At 66.3% G+C, this 24,024-nt stretch overlaps 1 protein-coding gene across 6 annotated transcripts in view; it reads left to right on the top strand.

Annotated features, from left to right (window-relative positions):
- The window catches only part of RXRA (retinoid X receptor alpha), a 92,326-nt gene extending 69,244 nt beyond the window's left edge, over nt 1–23,082 (top strand). For all 6 annotated transcript variants that reach the window (XM_043916334.1, XM_043916338.1, XM_043916337.1 and 3 more), the window contains exons 3-10: nt 764–914; nt 1,390–1,569; nt 9,052–9,221; nt 12,791–12,920; nt 14,298–14,430; nt 16,359–16,450; nt 17,904–18,009; nt 19,671–23,082. In XM_043916334.1, coding sequence (XP_043772269.1) covers nt 764–914; nt 1,390–1,569; nt 9,052–9,221; nt 12,791–12,920; nt 14,298–14,430; nt 16,359–16,450; nt 17,904–18,009; nt 19,671–19,818 — 1,110 coding nt within the window. In that variant the 3' untranslated portion in view covers nt 19,819–23,082. The remainder of the gene's footprint in view (nt 1–763; nt 915–1,389; nt 1,570–9,051; nt 9,222–12,790; nt 12,921–14,297; nt 14,431–16,358; nt 16,451–17,903; nt 18,010–19,670) is intronic.
- The last annotated feature ends 942 nt before the right edge of the window (nt 23,083–24,024 follow it).

Here is a 24,024-nt window from a genome sequence, read left to right as displayed (position 1 = left end):
CGCAGCGTCAGGATGGCGGGAGGGGCGGAGGGGGTGTGTGTGTGTGGGGATTGTGTGTATGTGTGTATGTGTGAGAATTGTGTGTGTGGCAGAGGATGTGTGTGTGTGTGTGTGTGATGGCGGGAGGGGCAGAGGATGTGTGTGTGGGGGTGAGGATGTGTGTGTGTGTGTATGTGTGAGGATGGGTGTGCGTGTGTGTGTGATGGCGGAGGATGTGTGTGTGTGTAGGGGTGCTGTCTCTCCTCGGGTTGCAGGTTCCGTCTGAGACCCCCACCATGCCGTGTGTGTCTGTGTGTGTGTGGAGGGCTGCTGTCTCCTCCCTCTCCCCTCCCTCCTCTCCGGGGCCAGGCTTCGGTGCCCATCCATGGGTTGGGGTCCCCAAAGCGCCTGGCCACACCAGCGTGTCCCAGAGCTGTGGCTGGCTGCTGGGGGCAGCGCCCGGGGGTGGCAGGCAGTTCTCACTTAGGTGGACGACGGGCAGGAGTGTGAGCCGGGGCCTCGTGGGTCCTCCTTCGAGCCTGAGGTTCCGTGGGAGCTGGGGCCCTGGGGGCAGGACGGCCTCCTCCAGCCTGGCCAAGCCTATGGGGCGGACATCCTGCTGGGGTCCCTGGGGCTGGGCCTGCCGTGCCACGTGGCCGGGGGTGGGCGAGGCCCCCTCCCAGCCCCCGTTTCTCTCTCCGTGGAGGGGGGCGTGGCAGCGCCTCCCTTGCCCCGCGGACGCCCCGCGGCACCTGCCCGGGCCGACCCCACTTTCCCTCCGCAGCTCAGCTCGCCCATGAACCCCGTCAGCAGCAGCGAAGACATCAAGCCCCCGCTGGGCCTCAATGGTGTCCTCAAAGTGCCGGCCCACCCCTCAGGGAACATGGCGTCCTTCACCAAGCACATCTGTGCCATCTGTGGGGACCGCTCCTCAGGTGAGCCGCCGGGGGCGGGGCGGGGCCGGGGCCGGGGCGGGGCCGAGGGTAGGGAGGGCGGGGCCTGGGCGGGGCCGAGGGTAGGGAGGGCGGGCCGGGGGTAGGGGGCGTGGCCGGGGGCGGGGCCGCAGGACCCCCGGGAGGGTGCAGGGGGCAGGAGCCCAGCCCGCCAGCGAGGGATCTCCGCAGCTCCGAGCCGCCCACCCTGGACCTCCTAGCGCCTCCAAGTCCAGGAGATGGTGAGCGGCGGGCGGGTGGCTCCAGTGGAGACGCTGGCAAGGGGGCCGCCGGGCTGTGCCCGGGGCCGAGGGCCCTTCGCACGCCGCCCCCCTCCGCCATCCCCCCGAGCCCAGCAGGCCGGCTGAGCCCTTCTGGGGCGCCAGCCCGGACGTAGAGAGGATGCAGCCCTGGTGTCCGGGTCCGCGCGCCCCGCGTCCCAGGCCGCGCGTGGCGCTCACGGCCGCCCCGCCCGCAGGCAAGCACTACGGGGTGTACAGCTGCGAGGGCTGCAAGGGCTTCTTCAAGCGGACGGTGCGCAAGGACCTGACGTACACCTGTCGCGACAACAAGGACTGCCTGATCGACAAGCGGCAGCGGAATCGCTGCCAGTACTGCCGCTACCAGAAGTGCCTGGCCATGGGCATGAAGCGCGAAGGTAGGCCTGCCGGGCGCGGCCCTCCCTGCCCGCGGCTCCTTCGCACACCTCTGATGACGGGGCGCTCACTCCCTCCGCTGCTGCTGGGTTAGCAAACATCCCTGGGGGCCCTGGGCTCCCTCACTGACTCTTGCCTGAGCACCGGCGTCGTGCCAGGCTCGGGGGTTACAGGAGAGGTACCCTTGGTCCTGCCTGCCAGTGGCTCCCAGCCCTGCTGGGGAGAGGCATCCATCAGAACCTCTCTGCGGTCCCGGTGGGCCCTGTCGACTGCCTGGGCTCTGGGGGGCTGTGGCGGGAGGTGGGAGGTGGGGGCTCCACCTGGAATGAGCCCCAGAGAGTGTACAGGTGGGTCCTGGGGCCTGCTTGCTGCCACTTGGGAGGATGGTCCAGGAGACCTGGGGCTGGGGTGGGCGGCAGGGAGCTCTGGAGACCATCAGGACAACCCAAGCATGCTGGGTGCTGGGTCGTCCTGGGCTCTGCTTCCTCCTGCAGTCGGGGCGGGGGTGCCTCACGACCCAGGTCCTCACAGTAGAGAGACTTGGGCTGCAGGCCTCTCGGCCTTGGGACGGGGCCGGGTTTCGTTGACAGCAGGTGTGTGTAGGGCCGTGGGGCAGGGAGCATGGAAGGCTGCACCCCAGGGTCACTGAAACTGTCCGGCTGTCCCGCCGGCCGGGGCCTGAGCCTGGGGCAGGCTCCTCACAGCCCCTTGCCATCTGTGGGCCTCGGCTTCCCTGGCCCAGGTTTGGGGCCTCCTGGCTGGGAGGTGCTGTCTGGGGTCAGGGTCTGCATGTCCCTCCTGCACCCGTCTGCTCCACGGTCCCCACAGGCTGGTGTGTGTGCACCTTCCTCCCCCCATCCTGTGGGGGAGCCAGGCGGCTGTCTCGTCGCTGGGGACCGCCCTCTTGTGGGGGCTGCAGTCTTCATCTCTTTCCTTTATCTTCTGGAGCCCAGTCCTCCTTGCTGACAACCCGAGACCCCAGCTGGGCCAGTGGTCCTGTAGGATCTGTGCCTTGAGGCTGAGAAGCAGTGATGGAACGGGGGTCTCGGCACTGGTGAGGGGCAGTGTGCCCGTGGACCCCGCAGAGGGGTGCCTCCTGGGCTCCAGCATGAGCTGGAGGCTTGACCGTGGTCTGCCTGCCCAGCCTTCCTCATTGGGCATGTGTTCCATAGAGACATTGGCCCACCCTACTGTGTGCGGGTGGAGAAGCTGGGGCCCAGAGGGTCCGGGGCTCGGCCACGGTCACATGTTGGGCTGGAACCGGGCCCTGGCTTCCAGCGCTGACCTTGTTCCTCAAGGCCAGCAAGAGGGCAGAGGAAGCGTGTGCCTGGTGTGGGGAGGCCTGCGCCCAGCCCCAGCTCCTCTGGCTGCCCCATGTAGTCAGGGTGGGCTTCCTGGAGGTGGTGAGTGCGGTGTTGTTCCTGAAGGATGGACACTTGGGCAGGGGGCAAGCACGTGGTGGGCAGTAGATCAGTCTGCACCTAGGTGTGGGTCAGAGAGCTGTGGCCGTCTGTACATTGAAAGTGACCGTCACACAGCCAGGCAGGGCCCCCTGGGAGTGGTCAGTGCTGCCTTCGGGGAAGCCCGGGGCCTGTGGGAGCCCAGAGGAGGCCCCAGCCCTGCTGTGGGCACTGGGCAGCGCTTGGTGGACAGGTGTCCAGCTGACCCCTGAGGAGTGGAGGGGTGTTCAGCAGAGCGCGTATCTGGATGGAGGGGCAGCACGTGCAGAGGCGAGACCCGCAGCGGATGCAGCTCCCTGTGGACCCCAGAGACTAACCTAACACAGGTCCCCAGGGCCGTCCAGTCCAGTAAGCGCTGACCCTCTCCTAAGGCCCTCTCAAGCTTTCCACTTGAGAGTCTGGGGGACACCCCAGTGGTCTGTCCCCCCAAGGTCTGGTCAGAGTGGAGACAGCGTCTCCTGTCCCGGGGGAGCTGCAGTCTCGGGTCTGGGGGATCAGCGGGTTTAACCCCCCTGCCCTTGCCCACTAGTGGCTCTTAGGGGCACCTGCTATATTCGGAGCCTCTTTGGGGACCCTGCCTGGTCACACACACTCACCCACCCATTGTGCCGTGACTGCGCACATCCCAGGGAGGGAGGGGGCCTCGGGGGTCATGCCTGCAGGGCCGTATGCCCGCGCTCTCATCTGATGCATGAATCTGGAGCTTTGGGCGCCGTCCTGAGGCATTGAGGCCCTCAAGGCCTGATTTATGGGCCATTAGATAAATACCTGATTCCATCAGGACCCACCTCCCCTCGCCTCCCGCTGGATTTATAAGTCACAAGCAGGCAGTAAAAACACTCCTACATGGCCCTCCTGTGCTCCCAACACGACGTTAAACTCCTCGCTGGCCTGAGAGCCGCTGGCCGGGGGCGGCGGGAGGCGGTTCCATCGGCTCGCGGGTGCGGCACTGTCTGGTTCCCTGCTGCTGCGGGGGCAAGCCCACCGCCTTACCCTCTGGAGTGGCCGCGGTGCCCGCCCTGCAGAGGGCTCTGCGGGCCAGTGAGTTGCACGCCAGTCTCCTTCCTCTCTGCCCCCGCCCCGGGGTGTGAGCCCCGCCGGGAGGGCTCCCCGGCGGGGGCAGCGCAGTGCCGGCGATGGGGGCCCGGTGTGCCCCCCAGGCCTGTGCAGGAACATGTAGGCTTTAGGCCCCCAGGGCCAGCCCGAGCCCTCCTAGGTGCGGCCCCGTGGCGGGCAGCCATGCCGGCTGGCCCTGCCCGACACGACCCACGTGAGAGGCTTCTGGTCGCTTCTGGTGCAGCGGGGACACAGGCTTGGGGCTGGCATCTGGACTGGCTGACCGCAGGGAGGGCTGGCTAGCTAGAGACATGGCAGGTGATGGCTTCGTGTGGGGTGACGGTGCTCACGCGGCCCGTGGGGCCAGGGGCCCAGGTGGGAAGTGCCCGCAGGCCAGGCCTCCCCGGCTGGGTCCAGGCCTGTCCGCTGGGCATGTGGCTGCACTCGGGGCCTATCGGTGCTCCCGTCTGATGAGGGCGGCAGGCTGGCACGCAGGGCTTCCCGGTCTGAGAGGGAGACCTGGTCCCCGTCTGGGGTGAGAGCAGCAGGCTGGAGGGGTCACCCCACTGTCCCCTCTCTGCCTCGCTTCCTCCCTCAGGAAGGCCGCTCCCCGCTTCCTTCCTGTGTCCGTCTGCTGGCTCTGAGCGACGGCTGTGGAGACGGAGCCTGGGGCGTGTGTTTGTGCGCACACATGCATGTGCAGGCGGATGTGGCACCGCGTTCTACTGCAGAGAGAGCCCCAGCCGGGTCCCCACCTCCCTGTCCACGGGGGGTGCGTGGCCTTGCCTCTCCCAGCCTTGGTTTCCTTATCTGTGCATGGGGGTGTCGGCAAGCTCCCCCAAAGTCCTATTGAGAGGAACGTGGCGGGGGTCATGGGGTCGGGAGACTGGTGGCCACAGAACGGGTACGTGTGTATGCGCGTCTATGTGTGTGCCTGTGTGCACGTGTGGGTGCGTGTATGTATGCATGTGTCTGTGTGTGTGCCTGTGTACACTTATGGGTGTGTGTGAGTGTGCATGTGTGTCTCTGTGTGTGCTGGTGTGCATGTGTGGGTGCGAGCCTGTGTGCATGTATGTGTGCATCTGTGTGTGCACGTGTGTGTGCATCTGTGCGTGTGTGCACGTGTGGACGCATGTGTGTGCATCTGTGTGTGCGTGTGTGTCTGTGTGTGAGTGCTGGTGTGCATTGTGCATGTGAACCTGTGTGCATGTGTGTGTACATCTGTGTGAGCCTGTGTGCACATGTGTGCACCTGTGTGCGTGCGTGTGGACGCATGTGTGTGCACCTGTGTGTGTGCATGTGTACATCTGTGTGAGCCTGTGTGCACCTGTGTGTGTGCGTGTGGACACGTGTGTGCGTGTGTGTGTGTGTGCATGTGAGTCTGTGTGAGTGCTGATGTGCATGTGTGTGTGTGCTCATCTGTGTGTGTCTGTGTGCATCTGTGGGTGCATGCGTGAGTGTGTGTGCATCTGTGTGTGTACATCTGTGTGTGTGCATCTGTGGATGCGTGTCTGTGTGCATTTGAGTCTGTGTGTGTGCCTGTGTGCACGTGTGGGTGCGTGTATGTGTGCATGTGAGTCTGTGTGTGGTGCATGTGAGTGTGTGTGCTGGTGTGCATGTGTGGGTACGAGTCTGTGTGCACGTGTGTGTGCATCAGTGTGTGTGTCTGTGTGCATGGGTGCATGTGTGATGTGAGTGTATGCATCTGTGTGTGTGTGTGCATGTGTGGGGTTGTGTGTGTGTGCAAGCCTGTGTGCACACATGTGCATCTGTGAGCCTGTGTGTGTGTGCGTGTGCGTCCGTGTGAGTGCTGGTTTACATGTGTGGGTGCATGGGTGTGAGCCTGTGTGCATGTGTGACTGTGTGCACATGACCGTTCTCGTGTGCAGGCTGAGGAGTAGGAGGCCGGGTCCTCTGAGCTGGAGGCACCTGACTCGCCCTGTGGCCTCCTGCGGGACTCCCCCTCCGCCCTTGAGAAGGCGTAGCTGGGCCAGAGCCCCTGGTGGAATCCCATCCTGCCTGCCCCTTGAGCCCTGCGGGGGACAGGGGAAGTGCCCAAAGCAAAGGAGGCAGCAGGCGTGGCGTTCCCCCACCCGGACGCCCCCTCCCACCGCTCAGCTCCCTGCCCGACTCCCCAGGGGAGAGGGCTCCCACGCCTGAGTCTGCTGACTTCGGGAACCCTGGCTGTGTTGGGGTGTTTAGCACCCCTCCAGGTGCTGGCTCAGCTGCTGGGGAGGATTGGCCCCAGGGGTTTTCCTGGGAATCCCGGCGGGGGGCCCACCAGCTCTGCTCTCCTGCAGCGTCCCCGTGCAGCCCCCCGCCCCAGCCCTGGGCTGGGAGGAGAACAAGGCCCTGTCTTGGCTGCCACTCTTGCCTGAGGCCTCCCGCCGGCTGGACGTCAGTCACACACAACCACGTGTAAACGACGGCCCACCTGGCCCAGCAAGAATCCCAGCCCCAGCCTCCCACCGCCGTCTATAAATAAAACCATAACATTTACAGTGAGGGTACTCACAGAGCTTTCCTAGTTAGTTCTGCCTGCCCGCCCCCAAGCCAGGGCCCCCTGGTCAGCACCCCTGGGCCCAGGGCTGTCTCAAGTGCAGGCACCCCCATAACTGGGCCACGGCATGAGGGGCCTGGGGGCGGGAGTCGCGAGCAGACAGAGGGGAGGACAATGCCCGTGGATCCCCGGGAGGCGGGTGCCGTTAGTCTCACTTGGTGGGGTGGTGCTGGGGCCCAGAGATGCTTGGGGCTCACCCGGGGCAGAGCAGATCTGACTCCTGAGCCGCCTGCTCTCCTGAGAGCTCAGCCATGAGGGGTGCTCTGGGCCTCAGTTTCCCCACTCGGTAAAACGCGCCTCTCAGCTGCCTCTCAGCTCTGTCCAGAGCACAGACCCCGGGGACCCCACCCTCAGGGTCTCGGGGACACTGCCCGCCAGCGTTCTAAGTTCCCGTCACTCGGCTGTGGTCTAGATGGGCCTGTGTGGCTGCCTCGCGCTGGGTCCACCCTTCTGGCCTGTGACCCAGTCCCCTGCACAGATGGTGACCTGAGGAGGTGCCCGGCCCAGCCCAGCATCCGCTGTGGTAGGGGGTGGGGGCCAGCCGGCCAGCTTGAGCTTCCCACCCAGCCCCACCAGCTGTCAGACTTTGCAGAAGCGCCAGGTTTGCGAAAGCTCTGGCCCGAGGCCTGCCTTGCTCCGTGGCCCAGCTGGTCCGGTTCGCAGTGTCGGCCGGCCCCTGTCCGGAGTCCAGCTGCACCAACGGAAAGTCCCTCGCTTGAGTCAGCATTTGGGCTCGGAGAATGAAGCCCCTGGCAGGGGGCAGCTGTGAACAGCCGTTTGTGGAGGCAGGAAGGAGGGCAGGCTGGCCCTCAGGACGCCCCACGGCCCGGAGAAGGGCATCAATGGGTCCCGGTGTCTCTGAATGGTCGTCGGTGGGGCCGACTTGATGGAGAGGGGTCGACATGGGCTGTTACAGGGCTGTGTGGGGCCTGGGGACCGCAGGGAGCCTCAGAGGGGAGCCCTCACGCCCCCAGGCTCGGAGAACGGAGGCTCCCCCGGCCCCTGGGGGTGAGGGGCTGCGAGCAGGCCCTTTTGCTCAGTACGGCGGCTGTGTGCGCACCGCAGCCCTCCACGAGTGGCCTCGCACCAGCCCCTGCTCTGTGCTGGGGTCCCCAGGGGCCCTGTGGAGCCCTGTCTGAGGTGGGCGCTGAGGGCCCCTGGGGTGTCGAGGGGATGCCTGGACCCGCTCTGGCTCAGCAGGGCAGGACCACGGGAGGGTGGGCTCGGGGGGCTTGGGGGGCTGGGGGCACCGCCCAGTCCTGGTGCTGCTGCTATAACTCGGGTGTCTGGGCGTCCACGGGGCTCTGCCCGATATGCCCGGGGCTCCGCTGGGAGGGTGCCCGGGGCTCCGCTGGGAGGGTGCTGGGCTGTGTGGCAGCCCCTCCGACCTTGGACTAGGCTTCTTCCCGCTGCGGACTCCCCCCCACTGCTCTGGTCCAGGGTCTTTGCTGTCCCCAGCAGAGGGGTGGGGGTGGGGTCAGCCCAGGACGCTGCAGGAGGCCCTCAGGGCTTTGTAGGGCTCTGGCTCAGTGTCCCCTTGGCCTGCGGGGTGACCTCAGGGAAGTCTGAGCCCCTCTTGGGAGAGGACGGCCTGAGCTGCACGGGCTCTGAGATCGAGGGTCTGAACACCCAGCGTGGGGTGCCAGGTCCCCTCGGCCTTTCTCCGCATGGGTGTCCTCAGGGCGTGTTGAAATAAACCCTTTTCTCTCTCCTGGGTTCCCAGAGACTAAGCTGCTCCCATCTGCCTAGTCTTCCAGCCTCATGCTGGACACCCCCTCCGCCCACCCCATCCCCCATCCACCCGGCCCTGACGTCCCCGCTCACGCCCAGGTTTGTGTCCCACCCCAGCCCCTCTCCTCCCCGCAGCGGGCGTGGACCTTCAGAGGCCTGCGTCCCACCCTCTCCCTCTCCCGGGACGCTTGCGCCCTGTCCAGGAGCCTGGCCTGCTCTGATCTCTCGCTGACGCGAGAGGCCCTTGCAGCAGCATCTCTGCTCTGGCCCTCTGCCTTGGTGCATGCCCCCTTCCCTGCCTGGGTGGCCATCCCTATCTTTCTGTTCCTTCAACTTCATTGTCGCTTCTTCCGGGAAGCCTTCCTGGCTTTGCCTGCGTCCATAGCCCATCAAAGCCCTTCTCACTCCACCTCGGGATCCCCGCTGAACCATCGGCTTCCTGAGAGGGGGGCCCCGTCTGCCCTGGCCCTGGGCGGTCCTGGTGTGAACCGTGGTTGAATGAATCAGCGAGAGGTGGCGTGGTCTGTTCTCAGAGCGCACAGCCCCCCGGGAGCGGGAGGCCGGGCTTGGGGCAGAGACGGGGCTGCGGTCTGGCCAGCGAGCGGGCGCGCTGCTTGGGCCCCAGGGGCAGAGGCTGCCGCGGGAGCTGTGGGCTGACCAGTGGCCACCCCCCCCAGCCGTGCAGGAGGAGAGGCAACGCGGCAAGGACCGGGGAGAGGGCGAGGTGGAGTCGACCAGCAGCGCCAACGAGGACATGCCCGTGGAGAAGATCCTGGAGGCCGAGCTGGCCGTTGAGCCCAAGACCGAGACCTACGTGGAGGCCAGCGTGGGGCTGAACCCCAGCTCGGTGAGCGCCCTGCCCACGCCTGTCTGCTCTGCTCTGGGGGCGGGGGCCCTGGGAGCGCGCCCGGGAGGGGGACCCCGTCATCCCATCACCGCCCTCCGCCTGGAGGGGGACCCTGTCATCTCATCACCCCCGCCTGGGAGGGGGACCCTGTCATCTCATCACCCCCCCCGCCTGAAGGGGGACCCCGTCATCACCCCCCACCTGGGAGGGGGACCCCATCATCACACCCTACCTGGAGGGGGACCCTGTCATCACCCCCTGCCTGGGAGCACGCCTGGGAGGGGGACCCCATCATCACCCCCCACCTGGGAGGGGGACCCCGTCATCACACACCTCCTGGGAGCGCGCCTGGAGGGGGACCCTGTCACCCCCCGCCCCACATCCACGAGGCTCTGCTGCCCATCAGGTGGGCAAGTTTTCGGCTCTTGGGCTCAAAGCCCAGGACTTGACGGCTCCCTTCCAGCTTCCTGTTACCTCTGGCCCATCCTGCAGCCAGGCCTGTGGGCAGTCCTGGGTCTCAGCGTGGTCTGTGTCTCCCGTGTGGGTTCAGGGTGGCCCTGAGGTCCCTCTGGCCTCTCCCCTCCGTTCCGTCCCTGGCTCACGGTGGCCCGGACGCCCTGCCTGCCCCGCCCCCGCAGCCCCAGGGCCCCTGCTCCTGCGTCTTCCTCTGCTCCTCCTCCAGCTTCAGCCTTGGAAAGTGTCCCTTCCTCGGGGAGCCCTTTCCCACTTGACCCCCTTGTGCCCCCATCATGGGGGCTCGGCACCCCTGATGCTGTGGGGGTCACGGCGCAGCGAGTGGTGGTCCGTTCTCCATCCTCGCCATCACACTGTCCCCCGTGCCCGGCTGCGGTCAGGGACGGGACCCTGCCGTGCCTGTAGGTGCTCGCTCATGGCCCCCGCCCAGTCTCAGAGCGTGGGGGTCCCGTCTTGTCTGCGGTCTCAGGACACCCCGCTTCCTTGTCCTCCTGTGATGGGGCGCCCCAGGCTGCAGCCCCTCTCAGAACCCCCATCTGGCTGCCCCGCCAGGGGAGGCAGGCCCCCTCCTTCTGGGGGTGTTGCCTCTCGTGTGCAGTGACCCCCCCTCGGTTTGACCCTCGACAGCCCTTCTGGTCTGTGGTCAGACCCCACCCAGCGGCCCCTCTCCAGTCCCAGTGGGGAGCCAGGGCTGCCGCAGGGCCCTCACGACTGAGCAGAGACTCTGAAGGAAAAGTCAGGGATCGACAGCGGTCTGCCAGGGTTTACTCTTGTCCAGTGAGGACTCCGTCTCGAGGAAACAAGGCTGCCCCCTGCGCACTCCGGGAATGTAGAACAGTGGGCGGTTTAGGGGACAGGCCGGTGGGCTGGCCTGCGGGGGCTCTGCCCTCCTGTGGACGCTCCTGGCGGACTGGCCTGCGTCCCTGTCTGGGGCTGGCTCGTTGGGCCCCTTCCCTCACACCAGGGACACCTGTCTGCCCTGGGGGAGCCTCAGGTCCCAGCCTGGGGGCCCGCGGTCCCCTCCTAGGACAGGGCAGTCCCCGCCCTCTCCGGCACGGGGCCAGAGCTCCTGGAACTGCTGTTGAGCGAGGCCTGTTTTGTCTTTTTGTGGGAATCAGGCTCAGAGAGGTTAAGTCCTGCCGGGGGCCACCCAGCAGGATGGAGCCGGGTGGAGTTCGAGCTCCTCCCCCAGGGGAACCCCCTCCCTCCAGGCCTAGTCCCGCACCTCCAGTGCAGGTAACCTTTGCCCCCAGCTCTAGGTTATGACCCGGCACCTGCCTCCAAGGCCCTGCCTACTCCACCCAGCCTGCTCTGGGCCCCCCGGGGGCTCAGGGGGTGCTCCTGCTAGTGGTCAGAGAAGGCCCGACCTCTGGGGCTTCAGCCCGGGACAGGTCGGTCTTCCCCACGCCTTCTGCCCCCCTCAGTGCAGCAGCCCCGGACCCCGCCATCAAGCTTGGGCTCCCACCTGTGGGCTGGAAGGGCACGGAGCAGGGTCCCAGAGGAGTGGAGTCTGGCCCCAGGCTCTGGCTCGCTAGCTGCTGGGTGTGTCACTCGGGTGAGCCGGGTCCCCAGTGCAGGCTAGCTCTGTCCGTGGCTGTGGGCCTCTGGTGGACGGGATAGGTGTGCGACGCCCGGAGGGTGTGCTGGGCTTGGGCACGTGGCGTCTCGCTGTGAGTGCCGGGCTTCTGGTTGGTGCTCCTGGGCGGAGGCAGGGATGCTGTGTGGGCCAGCCCCCTGGGGCGAGGGGCTTCAGTGTGAAGGTGACTTTGGGGGGGCGTCTGGGTGCTGGCGCCTTCCACCCCTTTCCCTGACTGGCCGTGCGCCCTGGAAGCCGCTTCTCCTGTGGCCCCAGGTCCTCCTCCTGCACACCGGTCCCCGTCCACTCTGCCGGCCTTGGTGCCCGTCTGTCACAGGCCTCCCACGAGAGCCCTCAGCAGGCCCTTCGTGGCCGGATTGTTTAGACCGCGCGCTGCGGGAGGGCACACGGTTTCTCTCAGGGAAGCTCCTCCAGGCCTCCCCACCCCGTTGGGGAACGCCTGGCCCACTTGGTTCCTGGGATGAGGCGCTTCCGCGTCTGCTGCCTGGTCCCACCCCCCAGGGCCCAGCGGTTTCTCTGTCCGAGCCCCGCAGGCCGGAGCCTGGAGCCACTGAGGCTGCCCGGGGTCCCCCGATTGTGAGGATGACCTGGCGTCCCTTCTGGCTAGGGGCTTCCCAGGTGGCTTGGTGCTAATGAATCCACTTGCGATGCAGAAGACATGGGTTCGATCCCTGGGTCAGAAAGATGCCCTGGAGGAGGAAATGGCAACCCACTCCAGTATTGCTGCCTGGAAAATCCCGTGGACAGAGGAGCCTGGCGGGCTATGGCCCGTGGGGTCTCAAGTCAGACACGACTGAGCACACACGCACGCCCCGTCTGACTGGAACCTTCCGGAAGGGCCTCTGGTGCACCCTTGTCTGTGTGCCACCTCCAAGTCTGGGAGGAAGCGGCAACACCAGAGGGGCCGGCTCTGCCCACCTCCTCCCCAAGCCTGGTCTGCAACACGAGGTCACCCGGCATCAGCCCAAGGGCTGCGGTGGGGACCGAGTGGGTCGTAACACGGTGATCTTTCTGTGGCTGCCGGACAAGTGACCGCAAACCGGGTGCCTGAAACAACACAGGTTTTACTGCCTTACTTCTCGAGGCCTGAAGTCTGAGATCTGTGTCCCTGGGCAAGTCAGGGCAGGGCTGGCCCTCCGGGGGGCCGCACGCTGGCCTCTCCAGCTCTGGAGGTGCCTGCGGGCCCCGGCTCCTGCCCTTGTTCCACGTTGGGGCGGCAGCTCTTCCCTCCTTGACTTTGGCCTCGGTCCCCTCACGTCCTCCCTGCCCTCTGACCTTCCCCCCACCTCCAGCAGGGGCTCTGTGACGGCTCTGGGCCCACCCACACCTTCCAGGGTAACCTCCCCTCAGAACCCTTCACTTGGCCGTGTCCGCTGAGTCCTTGTGCTGGGGTTCGGGGCCTGAGGCCGTCGGAGTCACAGGGGCATTGGTCAGCTCCCTCCGCCCGGTTGGGCGTGTAGGGGCCGGGTCCGGTGCTCACCACGGTGCCCCTCCGCAGCCCAACGACCCTGTCACCAACATCTGCCAAGCGGCTGACAAGCAGCTCTTCACGCTGGTGGAGTGGGCCAAGCGGATCCCGCACTTTTCCGAGCTGCCCCTGGACGACCAGGTCATCCTATTGCGGGCAGGTGAGCGGCGGGCCTTGTGAGGGGAGGGGCGGGGGCCTGGTGGGGCTGGTGGGCGGAGAGAGGGGCGGAGTCTGGTGGGTGGAGGGGTGGGGCCTTGTGAGGGGGCGGGGCCCTGCTCCAGCTCAGTGGGAGGTCCTGGTGGGGTGGGGGGGCGCTGTTGGGGAAGGGCCCGGGGGCTGATGGGAAGAAGGCCTGGGGACACAGGGCCGGGGGGCTGCTGGGAAGAAGGCCTGGGGACACAGGGAAGGGGCCTCAGAGGAGGGCAGGCTTGCTGGGGGCCTGGTTCTGCCCCTTGACAAAGTCTCATTCTCAGCCCCCTGGGCCCTGGTGTTTGGCCAGTGGGTGTCCGTCCACGATGGGCCCAGGGGTCGGGAGGACAGTCCCTGGAAGAGCTTTCACTATGACTGGGGCACAGACCCCAACCCCAGAGCCCACAGGAAAAGATGCCGACCTGCGGGGTTGGGAGGGGCCCTGGGTCCTGAGCTGAGCGGGCAGTCTCTATGTCTCCCGGGCTGTCTTCCTCTGTGTAAAATGGGGCAATACTAGCTTCGTGGGGTCGAGTCATGATGAAAAGCATCACCCTTGTGACACGGTCACAGCCACCAGCCCAGAACCTTTGGGGCACCGGTGACGGTCACCGGCACCACTGCCCAGTGTTCCGTGGGCTCCAGGCTGGGGTCTGAGACGGTGGCTGGTGACGCTCCGGAGACAGCTTGTGCATCCGGTTTGCAGGAACGCGTGCGCACGGGGTCTTTTCTCTGCCCTCCCCAGCTCTGTGCCCACGCTACGTGTGCCAGGGCCTCTTGGAGAGAGGGCAGCGGTTCCCCTTTGGCTCCGGCACTCCTGGGCTCCATCATTTACTGTTTTGTGGCACCCCCAAAACGTCAGCTCTGGGAGTCTGCAGTGGGGGCTGCCCAGGAGGGTCCGGGGGCTCCCTTGGGCTCCGTGGTACCGGCGTCTGGCACGTACAGAGAGGGACTTCGCGGGCACCTGAGTGTCGAGGGCCCGGCTTAAGCAGCTGCAGGAGCTGCTCTGTGCGGGACTCCTCACGTGTGCTGGGGGCACGCGAGAGCGTCGGTGCCCGGGAGCCGCCTCCTGTGGAAGGGTCCTGGGCTCGGGGTTCCACGGAGGCCCTGCCTCGAGAGGGTGCGAACTGCCTCCCTGGGCCCGGTGGGGCGGGGCGGGGCCTGCTGGGGGCGGGGCCGAGGGCGGAGCCCTGGAGCCCTGCGGAAGGGATGAGTCTCTGCTCCTGCTCAGCCGGGGGGCGGGGCCTAGGGGCGAGGGGGCGGGGCGGGGCCTTGCAAGGGCCGGTGCAGGGTGGTCCAGGGCCGGGAGACCACGGTGACCCTGTGCCCTGCCCCCCCCCCCCCCCCGCAGGCTGGAACGAGCTGCTCATCGCCTCCTTCTCGCACCGCTCCATCGCCGTGAAGGACGGCATCCTCCTGGCCACCGGGCTGCACGTGCACCGCAACAGCGCCCACAGCGCGGGCGTGGGCGCCATCTTCGACAGGTGGGGGCCCCCGCCGCGGCTGCGCAGCCTCCGTGCCACGCACTGAGGTTACCCTTTTGGAGACAGCAGAAGAGCCCCAGGACAAAGTCCTGGGTGGCTCAGAGGGTAAAGCGTCTTCCCGCAGCGCGGGAGACCTGGGTCCGATCCCTGGGTCCGGAAGATTCCCTGGAGAAGGACCCGGCAACCCGCTCCAGTATTCTTGCCTGGAGAAGCGCATGGATGGAGGAGCCTGGTGGGCTACAGCCCGTGGGGTCGCAAAGAGTCGGACACGACTGAGTGACTTCCCTAAGATCAAAATCCCCGGGGCCGCCCGCGTACCCCAGCTCCCATGGCGGTGTCCTTCCCTCCACATACGCGTGTGGGAAGGAAAGCGGCCCGTCTGTAACGCAGAGTAGACGGCGGTGCTGTCCAGGGGGAGCTGGGGAGGACTCCTCCAACGCGTCGCGGCGCGTGAGCCTGCGCGCCGCGGAGTCCCAGCGCTGCTCTGGGCTCGTCCCCGGTGGGGACGCCAGTCTTTGCTCCCACCCCTCTCAGCACCCACACAGGCGGCCGGTGCTGGGCGGTGGTCAGTGACCCCGTTCTCAGGCTTCGAAATCACGACTCGTCTGTCTCCACTGGCGGGGTCACTTCCCATCCCTGGCTGGCTTTGCCTGTGAGCCCAGAGTACCTGGGCCTTCTGGGGACCGGGGTGTCAGCTCAGCCAGCCAGAGGTGGAGGGGCTGGGGAGGGGCGTGGGGGGTCCCTCGGGCAGGGGCGCTGCAGCACAGGATGAGTGGACCCGCGGGGAGGGGAGGCGATGGGCGGGGTCCCAGGTGAGCCCCTGAGTGAAGTGAGAGTCGCTCAGTCATGTCCAACTTTTTGCGACTCCATGGACTGTATAGTCCATGGAATTCTCCAGGCCAAAATACTGGAGTGCGTACCCTTTCCCTTCTCCAGGGATCTTCCCAGCCCAGGGATCGAGCCCAGGTCTCCCACATTGCAGGTGGATTCTTTCCCAGCTGAGCCACGAGGGATGCCCGAGCCCCTGGGTACAATAGCATTAAAGTGGGGGGGGGAGCAACAGAGACCCCTACTGTAGCCCCCTGGGGATAAATGCGGGAGCGCGCTGCCACGTGAGACAGCTCAGGAAGAACAGGGGGGCGACTCCTGACCACTCGCCCCACCCGCGTGCACCGGGCACCCTGGGCAGGCACTGATTTAGATAGTGTAGGGTGTGTCTTTGCCACAGGACATTTCAGGGCCTTCAGCAAGCTCCAAGAGGGGCTGTGGGGTGCTGGGTTTATTGCTTACAGGCTTAGCTGCTCAGCCGTGACCGACTCTTTGCGACCCCGTGGACTGTAGCCCTCCAGGCTTCCCTGTCTGTGGGATTCTCTAGGCAAGAATACTGGAGTGGGGTGTCATTCCTTTCTCCAGAGGATCGTATTGCTCATAGATGGCTTCTTTAGCAAGCCCGTCCGTCTGACGGCACATTTAGAAATGCCTCCCCGGCTGTGCGCCCAGCTGACAGCTCCAGGGCCCCAGGTGCTCTGGAGGCACCTTCCCGCGGACGTAGGGAGCGGCAGGGATGTGCATCCGGGCCTTGGCCTGGTCTGCAGCTGGGCGGGGACGTGTGCTGGTGGACTTCGCCCCCGACGTCCAGGACCCTGGCTCACCCCTCTGTCCCGTGGTCCCCCTCTAGTCTCCGGTTTCCTGGAATAAAATCCCACCATGCTGAGCTCCGGGAGCTGGAGGAGAGGAGCCTCCTCTCCCCTCTCAGGGCCGCAGGGACCGGCTGGCCACAGGGACTGTCCTACCCTGTCTGAATCGCCTTAGTGTTCTCAGTTGCCCTCCAGGCCTGCGCTGAGTCCTTTGGGGGTGTTTCTGGGGGGCCCCAGGAGGGTCATGGTCCGACTTGGACATTGATGTTTGCCTGCCCTCCCCCACCACAGGGTGCTGACGGAGCTGGTGTCCAAGATGCGGGACATGCAGATGGACAAGACGGAGCTGGGCTGCCTGCGCGCCATCGTCCTCTTCAACCCCGGTACTGCCTGCCATCCAGGCCCGGCGTCCGCCCCCTGAGGGGCCCAGGCAGCGGGGCGCCCACCGGAGCCCCATAGCCCACTGACAGGGCAGTGTCAGCCTGCCTCTCCTCTGAGCCTGCCTGTCTGGCTTGTGATGGGCTCTGCTCCCAGAGTTCTGGAGCCCGGCTGGTCTTGGGGCGCAGGGGGCATGGGGGCAGGGGTGGGCTCTGAGGACTTCTCAGGGAAGTGCAGGGCGCTGACGGGTGGTGAGAGGGCAGGGCAGCTGCAGCGCTCGTGGGCCCTGAGTCCTTACCCTCCGTTGGCTTCAGCGCTGAAGGTCAGGCTGGGGTGAAGCTGGGGTCCCCTAGTGGGGACAGCCCGTCTCCAGGGGCATCTGTCTCCAGGTCTGTGTGTGAGCCCACAACCCTGCCAGCACAGGCGTTTCCAGTGGGATCCCTGCTGAAGTCAAGCATGGCTTGGCTGCTGGCACTGCTTTACCTGTTGGGGTCCAGACTTGGGGTTGCTGGGGGTGGAAGGGAGATGGCCAGAGCTGGCACAAGCCCAGGTGTGGGGGGACCGGGGGCCTAGCTGCAGAGGAGTCTGCATTTCCAGAGGTGCCCAGGACCCCAGGCCACAGTGGCATTCACGCTGGGCACGGTGCCCCTGCTGGGATGTCAGACAGCCGGGGCAGGGCCGGTGTGGGGGCCCCTGGCCTGGGGCTCAGAGGCCACCCAAGAGCAGGCCTGTCCCCAGGGCTACACTGGCTTCAGATGGGCAGCAGGGGGGCTCCAGTCTCTGCCTCCTAAGCCATCAGGTGGACCATGCCTGCCAGGGCAGTGAGCCCGAATCCCAGTGCCCAGAGGAGGCTGCTGTCAGGGGTCAGTGGAGAGAGGCTTGTCGCATGTCGGCTTGCGGGGTAACCTCGGAGACGAAGGGGCAGAGAGGGGATTAGCTTTGCCCGACCGAGGAGCTCTCACTGCCTCAGGAAGTCCTGTGACCACTGCCCAGATGACCCAGGGCGGCCCGTGCGCCTCGGTCCTCACCGCCGGGCCGTGGGGTTTTGGTGGCCCTGGTCCCAGGCATCTCTGTCCACAGGCAGAGCCCCTTCCAGACCAGGCTCCTGCTGCCAGGGCCCCAGGTCTCAGGGTGGCTCCAGCCCCCACAGTGTGGGTTTGGCTGTTTCAGACAGAAGGAGGCCTGGAGCCTACATTCGGCTCAGAGGGGCTGAGACCCAATGCACCAAGGCCTCCGGAGGTGACGCAGTAGCCGTGGTAACCAGGGGTGGTGGAAGCAGGGCCGCCCCATGTTCCTGATGGGGTAGTGGCGTGGTGGGAGGTCAGGGGACTGGCCCAAGGTCGAGTGGCCAGCACGCAGCAGGCAGGGCGCGCGCGCGGGGCAGCCTCATCCGGGTGGGGGCTCTGGGTCCCCGCTCCCTGGGGCCGGGCTCTGACCTGTGGCCCCTCCCCCTCGCAGACTCCAAGGGGCTCTCAAACCCAGCCGAGGTGGAGGCGCTTCGCGAGAAGGTCTACGCGTCCCTGGAGGCGTACTGCAAACACAAGTACCCTGAGCAGCCAGGAAGGTGAGACCCGGCCGCAGCCTCCGCCCAGATGGACCTCGGGGTCTGGGGCAGCCCCACCCCTGCCCCCAGCCCTTCAGACACGCCTGTGGGTTAGAAGGCAGCTGCCCTCCTCCACCCAGGGCAGCCGGGGACCCAGGTGCTCTTTGGCCTCCAGCGGACGCGTGCTCACGGTTCCCTGCAGCCCCAGCAGACAGACGGGCCCTGTGCTGGCACGCAGTAGGCACGCGTGACTCTAGAGCGCGTAAACCAAGGCGGTGCTTTCCTCCACCGGCTCGAGGCAGGGCCCTGGTGTGATCGCCCCGGCAGGGACAGACGCCAGCACACAGTAGGTGCTTTACAAACGTGTGCGGAGCAGATGGCCGTGGGCTGAGCACAGAGCCTGCGTGTCTGTCTCCCTGCCGACCGCGGGCCCGGGAGGGCTGGACTTGTCTTCTTGCCGGGTCCACCGGGCCGGGCGCGCAGTGGGTTTCTGGGAGGAGGTGGCTGCAGACCGGTTGTCCAGGTTCCTGCCTCCTGCTTGCTTGACCGGCCTCTGTCTGCCGGGAGGGGGTGGGGCCCCAGGGCCCCAGGCCTGGCTCTGCCTTTGCCCGCCGCGCCAGCCAGCACACACACAGTTAAGTGTCCGACCAGCCTCATCTGGTTTAAAGTGAAACTTCCCGGAGGAGGGGTGGCAGGCCCGCCTGTTTTTCCTGGCTCCCCGCCCCGGCCCATCTCGCCAGCTCAGCAGAAAACAGCGCGTTCTCTGGCCCCGCTCCAGCCTCCGAGCTGCGTTTTTGCCTTTAAAACGTGGGTTGTGTTGCAGCCAAGCCCGGGGCTTTCCCCCTGAAATAAGACATTGTTAATAATTAGCGAGGTCCCAGGGTCCCCAGAGGGTCGTGTGGAGAAGGCCTGGAAGCACTCGGGGCGGGGACTGGGGTACGGGGCAGGGAGATGTGGACGTCCGGGCAGGGGCGTTGGGCCCCGTCCCCACACGGCAGCTGTCCTTGGCACAGCGCGCAGGAGCCTGGCGTCCCTGCTCCAGGCGCCCCCCCCGCCCAGTCTCCCCTGCCCCTCCGCCGTGCAGTGTCCTCCCCAGAACCTCTGCAGTGGGGCGGGCACGGCCTGCGGAGCCTCCTCCCCCTCCCGGCACCTGCCCTGTCCGACGGCTGGCTGCCCTGCTGCAGCTCTTTCTGGGCAAGGTGGGTGCTGGCGTGAGCCCCCTGGAGGCTTGTTGGAGCTCAGACCTGCTCCTCCAGCTCAGGAGTGGCTTCACCCCGAGAGGGGGGCGCCCTGCAGCCAGGGGCTTTGCTGGTGCTCAGATCTGCCGTCAGAGCCCTTCTTCGCGTGTAAAATCCCACTGCGGCTCCTGTTGCCCTTGAGAAAGCCCGCCTCACCTTTTAACTCCTCCACGAAGCCCTGTTCAACCCACCCCAGCCCGGCCACCGGCCCTTCATCCTGAATCTCTGCCCTGGGGCTGTCCTCTTGGGGTCTTCTCCCCCTGGGCCCTGGCCCCTTCTGCGTCCATCCTCTGCCCAAGAAACCCCTCCCCGTTCAAGGTCCCCGGCTCAGGCAGGTCCCCTGCGGTGGCAGCCTTGGGGGCTGGGGCGGTGAGACCCGGTCCCTTCCCCGGGCAGCTGCGGGGCAGTAGGAGGGCGGCGTTGCTCACGCGGCTGCATCTGCAGGTTCGCCAAGCTGCTGCTGCGCCTGCCCGCCCTGCGCTCCATCGGCCTCAAGTGCCTGGAGCACCTCTTCTTCTTCAAGCTCATCGGGGACACGCCCATCGACACCTTCCTCATGGAGATGCTGGAGGCCCCGCACCAGATGACTTAGGCCCGCTGGTCCCGGCCCGCCCCGCCCTCCTCTGCCGCCTGGACCCGGGGGCGTGGCCCGCCACTGCTGAGCCTCCTTGTTTTCCACACGACTCGTCTGGACCAGGGCAGCAGGCATCCCGGGGCGGCCTCCAGAGTGGCAGGAGCTGGTGTGAGCCCCGGGGGGAACCTGGGCGGGCTCACGGGGTACACGCCGCCACCCCCGGAGCCGCAGCGGTCAGAGGGCGGCTGGGCTCCGTCACGTTCTGTGGTCGCTGGGTTTGGCAATCTCCCGTGTGAGGTCCTCCATTTGCAAGGATCCCTCTGCCTCCTGTGTTGGCTGGCGCCCTGCCCGCCCAGCTTCACCCGAAATCGGGAGGAGGGGACAGGTGGGGGGGGGGCTGCCAAAGACCCCCACCCGCCTCCTGGGAGGACAGAAGGGGCTCTGGTCCCTCAGAGTGAAGGGTGAGTCCTTTTTCCAAAGATGACTTTCAACCTGCTCCCCAAGCCAGTCAGATTAGGAGCTGACCTCTGTGCTGGGTTTGGGGGTCACCTAAGGCTGCAGGGACACCCGCACACCCCTCCCACCTCCGTGTTCTCTTTGCGTTGTCCTGGTTTCAGCTTCTGGTCCCACGTGATCCTGTCCAGCCCACCCCCAAACCTTCCAGCCTGTGCAGTGGGCTGAGGCTGGCCCCAAGCCTGCAGGGTGTGCCCGATCTCTAGTGGACTGGAGGTCTGCTGACCACCCAGGAGGCCCACGGGGATGGGAGGTGAGGAGGGGCCTCGGTCGGCCGTGCACGTTGAGGGAGGCCCAGCAGTGTCCGGAGCTGGAGGGATCTGTGGGCACTCCGCTACGGGGAACAGACAGCTGGCCGGGGCCTGCAGCACTCTGGGCAGGGAGGCCCCTCGGCTGGCTGGCGTCTCGCGGGCCCCTGGGGTGGGGAGCGGCCAAGCTCCAGTACCCATGGAGGGGGGGGCTCCCAGAGACAGGCTGTCGTCGTGTGTCCGTCCACACCCACCCTGGTCGGGGACTCGCCCGGCCCAGCAGGCCCTGCGTCCTGGGCCGGGTCTCTCAGGGCCTCTGCAGGGTCGCATGCTCCCTCCGGTTCGTTTTCCTGTCTCACACCCCGGAACCTGGCGTGTCAGCTGGGGGGCCAGAACTGGGTGTGCGGGGTCCCGCTGCCCCTCCAGAGTCCCCGGAGCAGGAGTGGGGGTAGGCGTTGTGGCTGCTCCCCCCAAGCCTGTCTCCCCGGGGGGTGCGAGGGTGCCCCTGAGGCTGGGTGGGGACAGGCCGGCCTCCCAGCCTCCATGGGGAAGAGGGTGCCGTTCTTTGCCCTCCGGGGTCCAGCCCAGGCTGAGTGTGAGGCTCCTGGGCTGACCGTGTGGAGGACGCCACAGAACCTCCTTTCTCTGGGGCCCCCCATTCCCGCCTCCAAGAGACGCGTCCCTGGGGGCCCCGGCACCCACCCTGTCTGCCCTGTTCGGCAGAGGTGGGCCGAGCTGGGGCCTGCCCAGCATCCCCCGGAAGTCTCTGCCGCCTTTGGGGGTGTGGTTGTGTCAGCAGAGTGACACAGGCACCCTGGGGGTCCTCCCCGGGGGTCCCCCCGGTGGTGGGTTTGTAGGTCTGTCCCCCACCCTGCGCCCAGCCTGCCCCGCTGCTGTGCACCACCTGGAGCCCAGGATGGGGCCCTTCGGGGGCTGGCCTCAGGGGCCGGCTGCCCGTATAGCACTGAGGCCCCCCGGCCGCCCCTCCCCCAGCCAGCAGCCCCCGGCCTCCCGGCACCCGCACCCCGGGCCCTGGGGCCAAGCCCCCGTCTTCTCCTCGGGCACTGTCATCGTAACGTCGTTGCTGTGTTTGAAAAGGTGATGGTGGGGAAATGGCACATTACTCAGTAGATAGAAGTTTTCTTTAACCAGACCTTCAGTAGACCCATCTGGTTCAATTAAGGTGATTTTGTTGGTAATTATTATTTTGGTGGGACAGTCTTTAATTTTCTAAAGATAGCACTAACGTCAGCTCCTTAGCCATTCTGTGCGCGTCCCCACTTGCTGGATGCTTCCGGCACGCCCCCCCCCACCCCCGCCAGCATCACCTCCCGCTGGGCCATCAGTGGGGCTCCCGCGGCCCAGGAACGAAGTCAACCACCTCTCAGGTTTGGAAGATGTCGGCCAGGCCATCCTCTGGCGTGTCCCCCACCGGGTGTTTCCTTGGAAGCTGGCCTGCCTGGGCACGTCCGTGCAGAGGGCATCTGTGTCAGCTGCTGGCCTTCATCCTCCTGGCGGGAGGACAGCCCCCGCCCTGGGCGTCCCAGGAGGGATTGGGCTGGCAGACCCCCGGGGGCAAGTGCTGGAGACCACGCTGCGCTCCCTGCTCTGCGGAGGCCCTGGCTGAGCCCAGCCGGAACGTCCAGCCGGAGCGTGATGGGCTGGTGTTGCTCCCGCCGTGGAGTTCGGGTCCCTGCCCACGCAGGTGTGTGTGGACAACACCCGCGCTATAGAGACCGTGTGTGCACAGACCTGCTCGCCATCCGCAGACACACGACCAGTTACCAGCGTTTTCTGTTCATTTTTAATCAAGACTCTCCCCCGACCCTGTTTTCCTATAAATTTGCTTGTTGTAAGCAAGTATGTAAGGACCCCTTCTTTGGTGAAATCCGGGTTCGAATGAATACCTTGAGGCAAGGAGACGCATCTATTTTAAGATGCTTTGGAGCAAACAGCTTTAGCCGTTGCCAGCCCTTAGCAATGCCTTAGCCGGGACGCGTAGCTCAGAGAGGACGACATACAGAGAGAGAGAGGAGACGTCTAAAGCATCGGGAAAGGTAGAAAAAAAATCTATTTTTGTACAAATGTAATTTTATCCCTCACGTATAACTTGGCGGATGTGGCGGGGAGGGGGGACTTGTTTTGTTTCTGCTTCTAGAGGTGGAGGCTTTCTGAGTCGACGTCGGGACGCGAAGTGGATCCCCCGGGGGGCGCTCCGGCCGGGCGCGCGGGCCTCGGACGACACCGATGTGCTGAGCTTCCCCTTTGGGCGGGAAGGTGGGCCTGGAACTCGCGAGGGTTTTCCTCCCCTTCCGAGTAACGTCCAAGCCTCGCTCTGCGCTCTCCCTGTGGCCAGCTGGCCTTCCCGCGACTGACTGTGAAATTACTTCCCCCCACGTGACTGTTCTCGAAAACATCGCGGCCGCAGGTGCCGGGCGAACAATGGTGTCAGAATTGTGGAAAAGAGACTCAGAGCAAAACGTGAGAGGAGAAACAAACAAAACATGAGAGTTTAAAAATACCCCCCCTCAGCTTGCCTTTGTTCTGGGGGGGCTTTCCTGTCCGGGGCTGGAAGCCGGCCGCGTGGGGGGCTTCCGGCCGCCCTGGAAGGGGAGGGCCTGCTGCCTTCACCCTGCCCCGAGGGCCGCAGCGGGCGCCCCAGCTGTGCCCTCCGACGGTGGTGGCAGCCAGTCTGCGGCAGGGAGACCCTGACTTGGGGCTCCTGGGCCCTTCCTCCTCCTGGATCTGCTCTGCATCTCAGGGCTCTGGGGCGACACCCCCCCGGGCCTGGGCCCCGTCCAGAGGGTCACCTTCAGCCCTCTCGGGGCTGGGCGTGGGTCGAGCCCGGCCCTTGCGTCCGCATCAGCCGGGACGGGCTGGAGGCTCGCCTGGCCCCAGGATGAGTGATGTCATCGGCTGCCCCATTAACGAGCAGGTAGTGGCGCCCACCTGCTCCCACTCGTCTCCACGCCGTCTGGGGCTGGACGGGGCCCGGCCGCAGCGTGCCCGCGGTCCCTGAACCGTCTCCTGTGCCTCCGTTCAGCCGGCACCCTCCGGGGGCCCGGGGTGTCCTGGGGCTGGAAGCCCTGAGGCCCACAGCCCTGCCCAGCGGCACTGGACGCATCGTACCGGGGGCAGAGGTGGGTCCTGGGGGAGGCCGTGAACCTGATGATGAGTCCTGAGGCCTGAGAGCCAGGCCCCCTGATGACCCCCCAGAGGACTCGCTCTACACGCATGTACAGGACACACAGGGACTTGCGTGTTTACGTACATACAAACATGCCCCTGCACGCGTGACACGCACGGCCTCACCAGAACTCAGCTGTCCTGGCCCCCACGGCCCGCTGCCCGCGACAGCCTCCCGGGAGTCAGCTGTGGCCTTGCGCACCAAGCTCAGCCTGGACCCCCTGGAAGGGTGGGCACAGGAGACAGACCCCCACGAGCCTCTGCAACCAGCCCACTC

The sequence above is a fragment of the Cervus elaphus genome, chromosome 11 (assembly GCF_910594005.1).
Source record: "Cervus elaphus chromosome 11, mCerEla1.1, whole genome shotgun sequence".
NCBI lineage: Eukaryota > Metazoa > Chordata > Mammalia > Artiodactyla > Cervidae > Cervus > Cervus elaphus.
The sequence above is the reverse complement of the archived record's forward strand: the minus strand, read 5'-3'. Positions and strand labels throughout refer to the sequence as shown.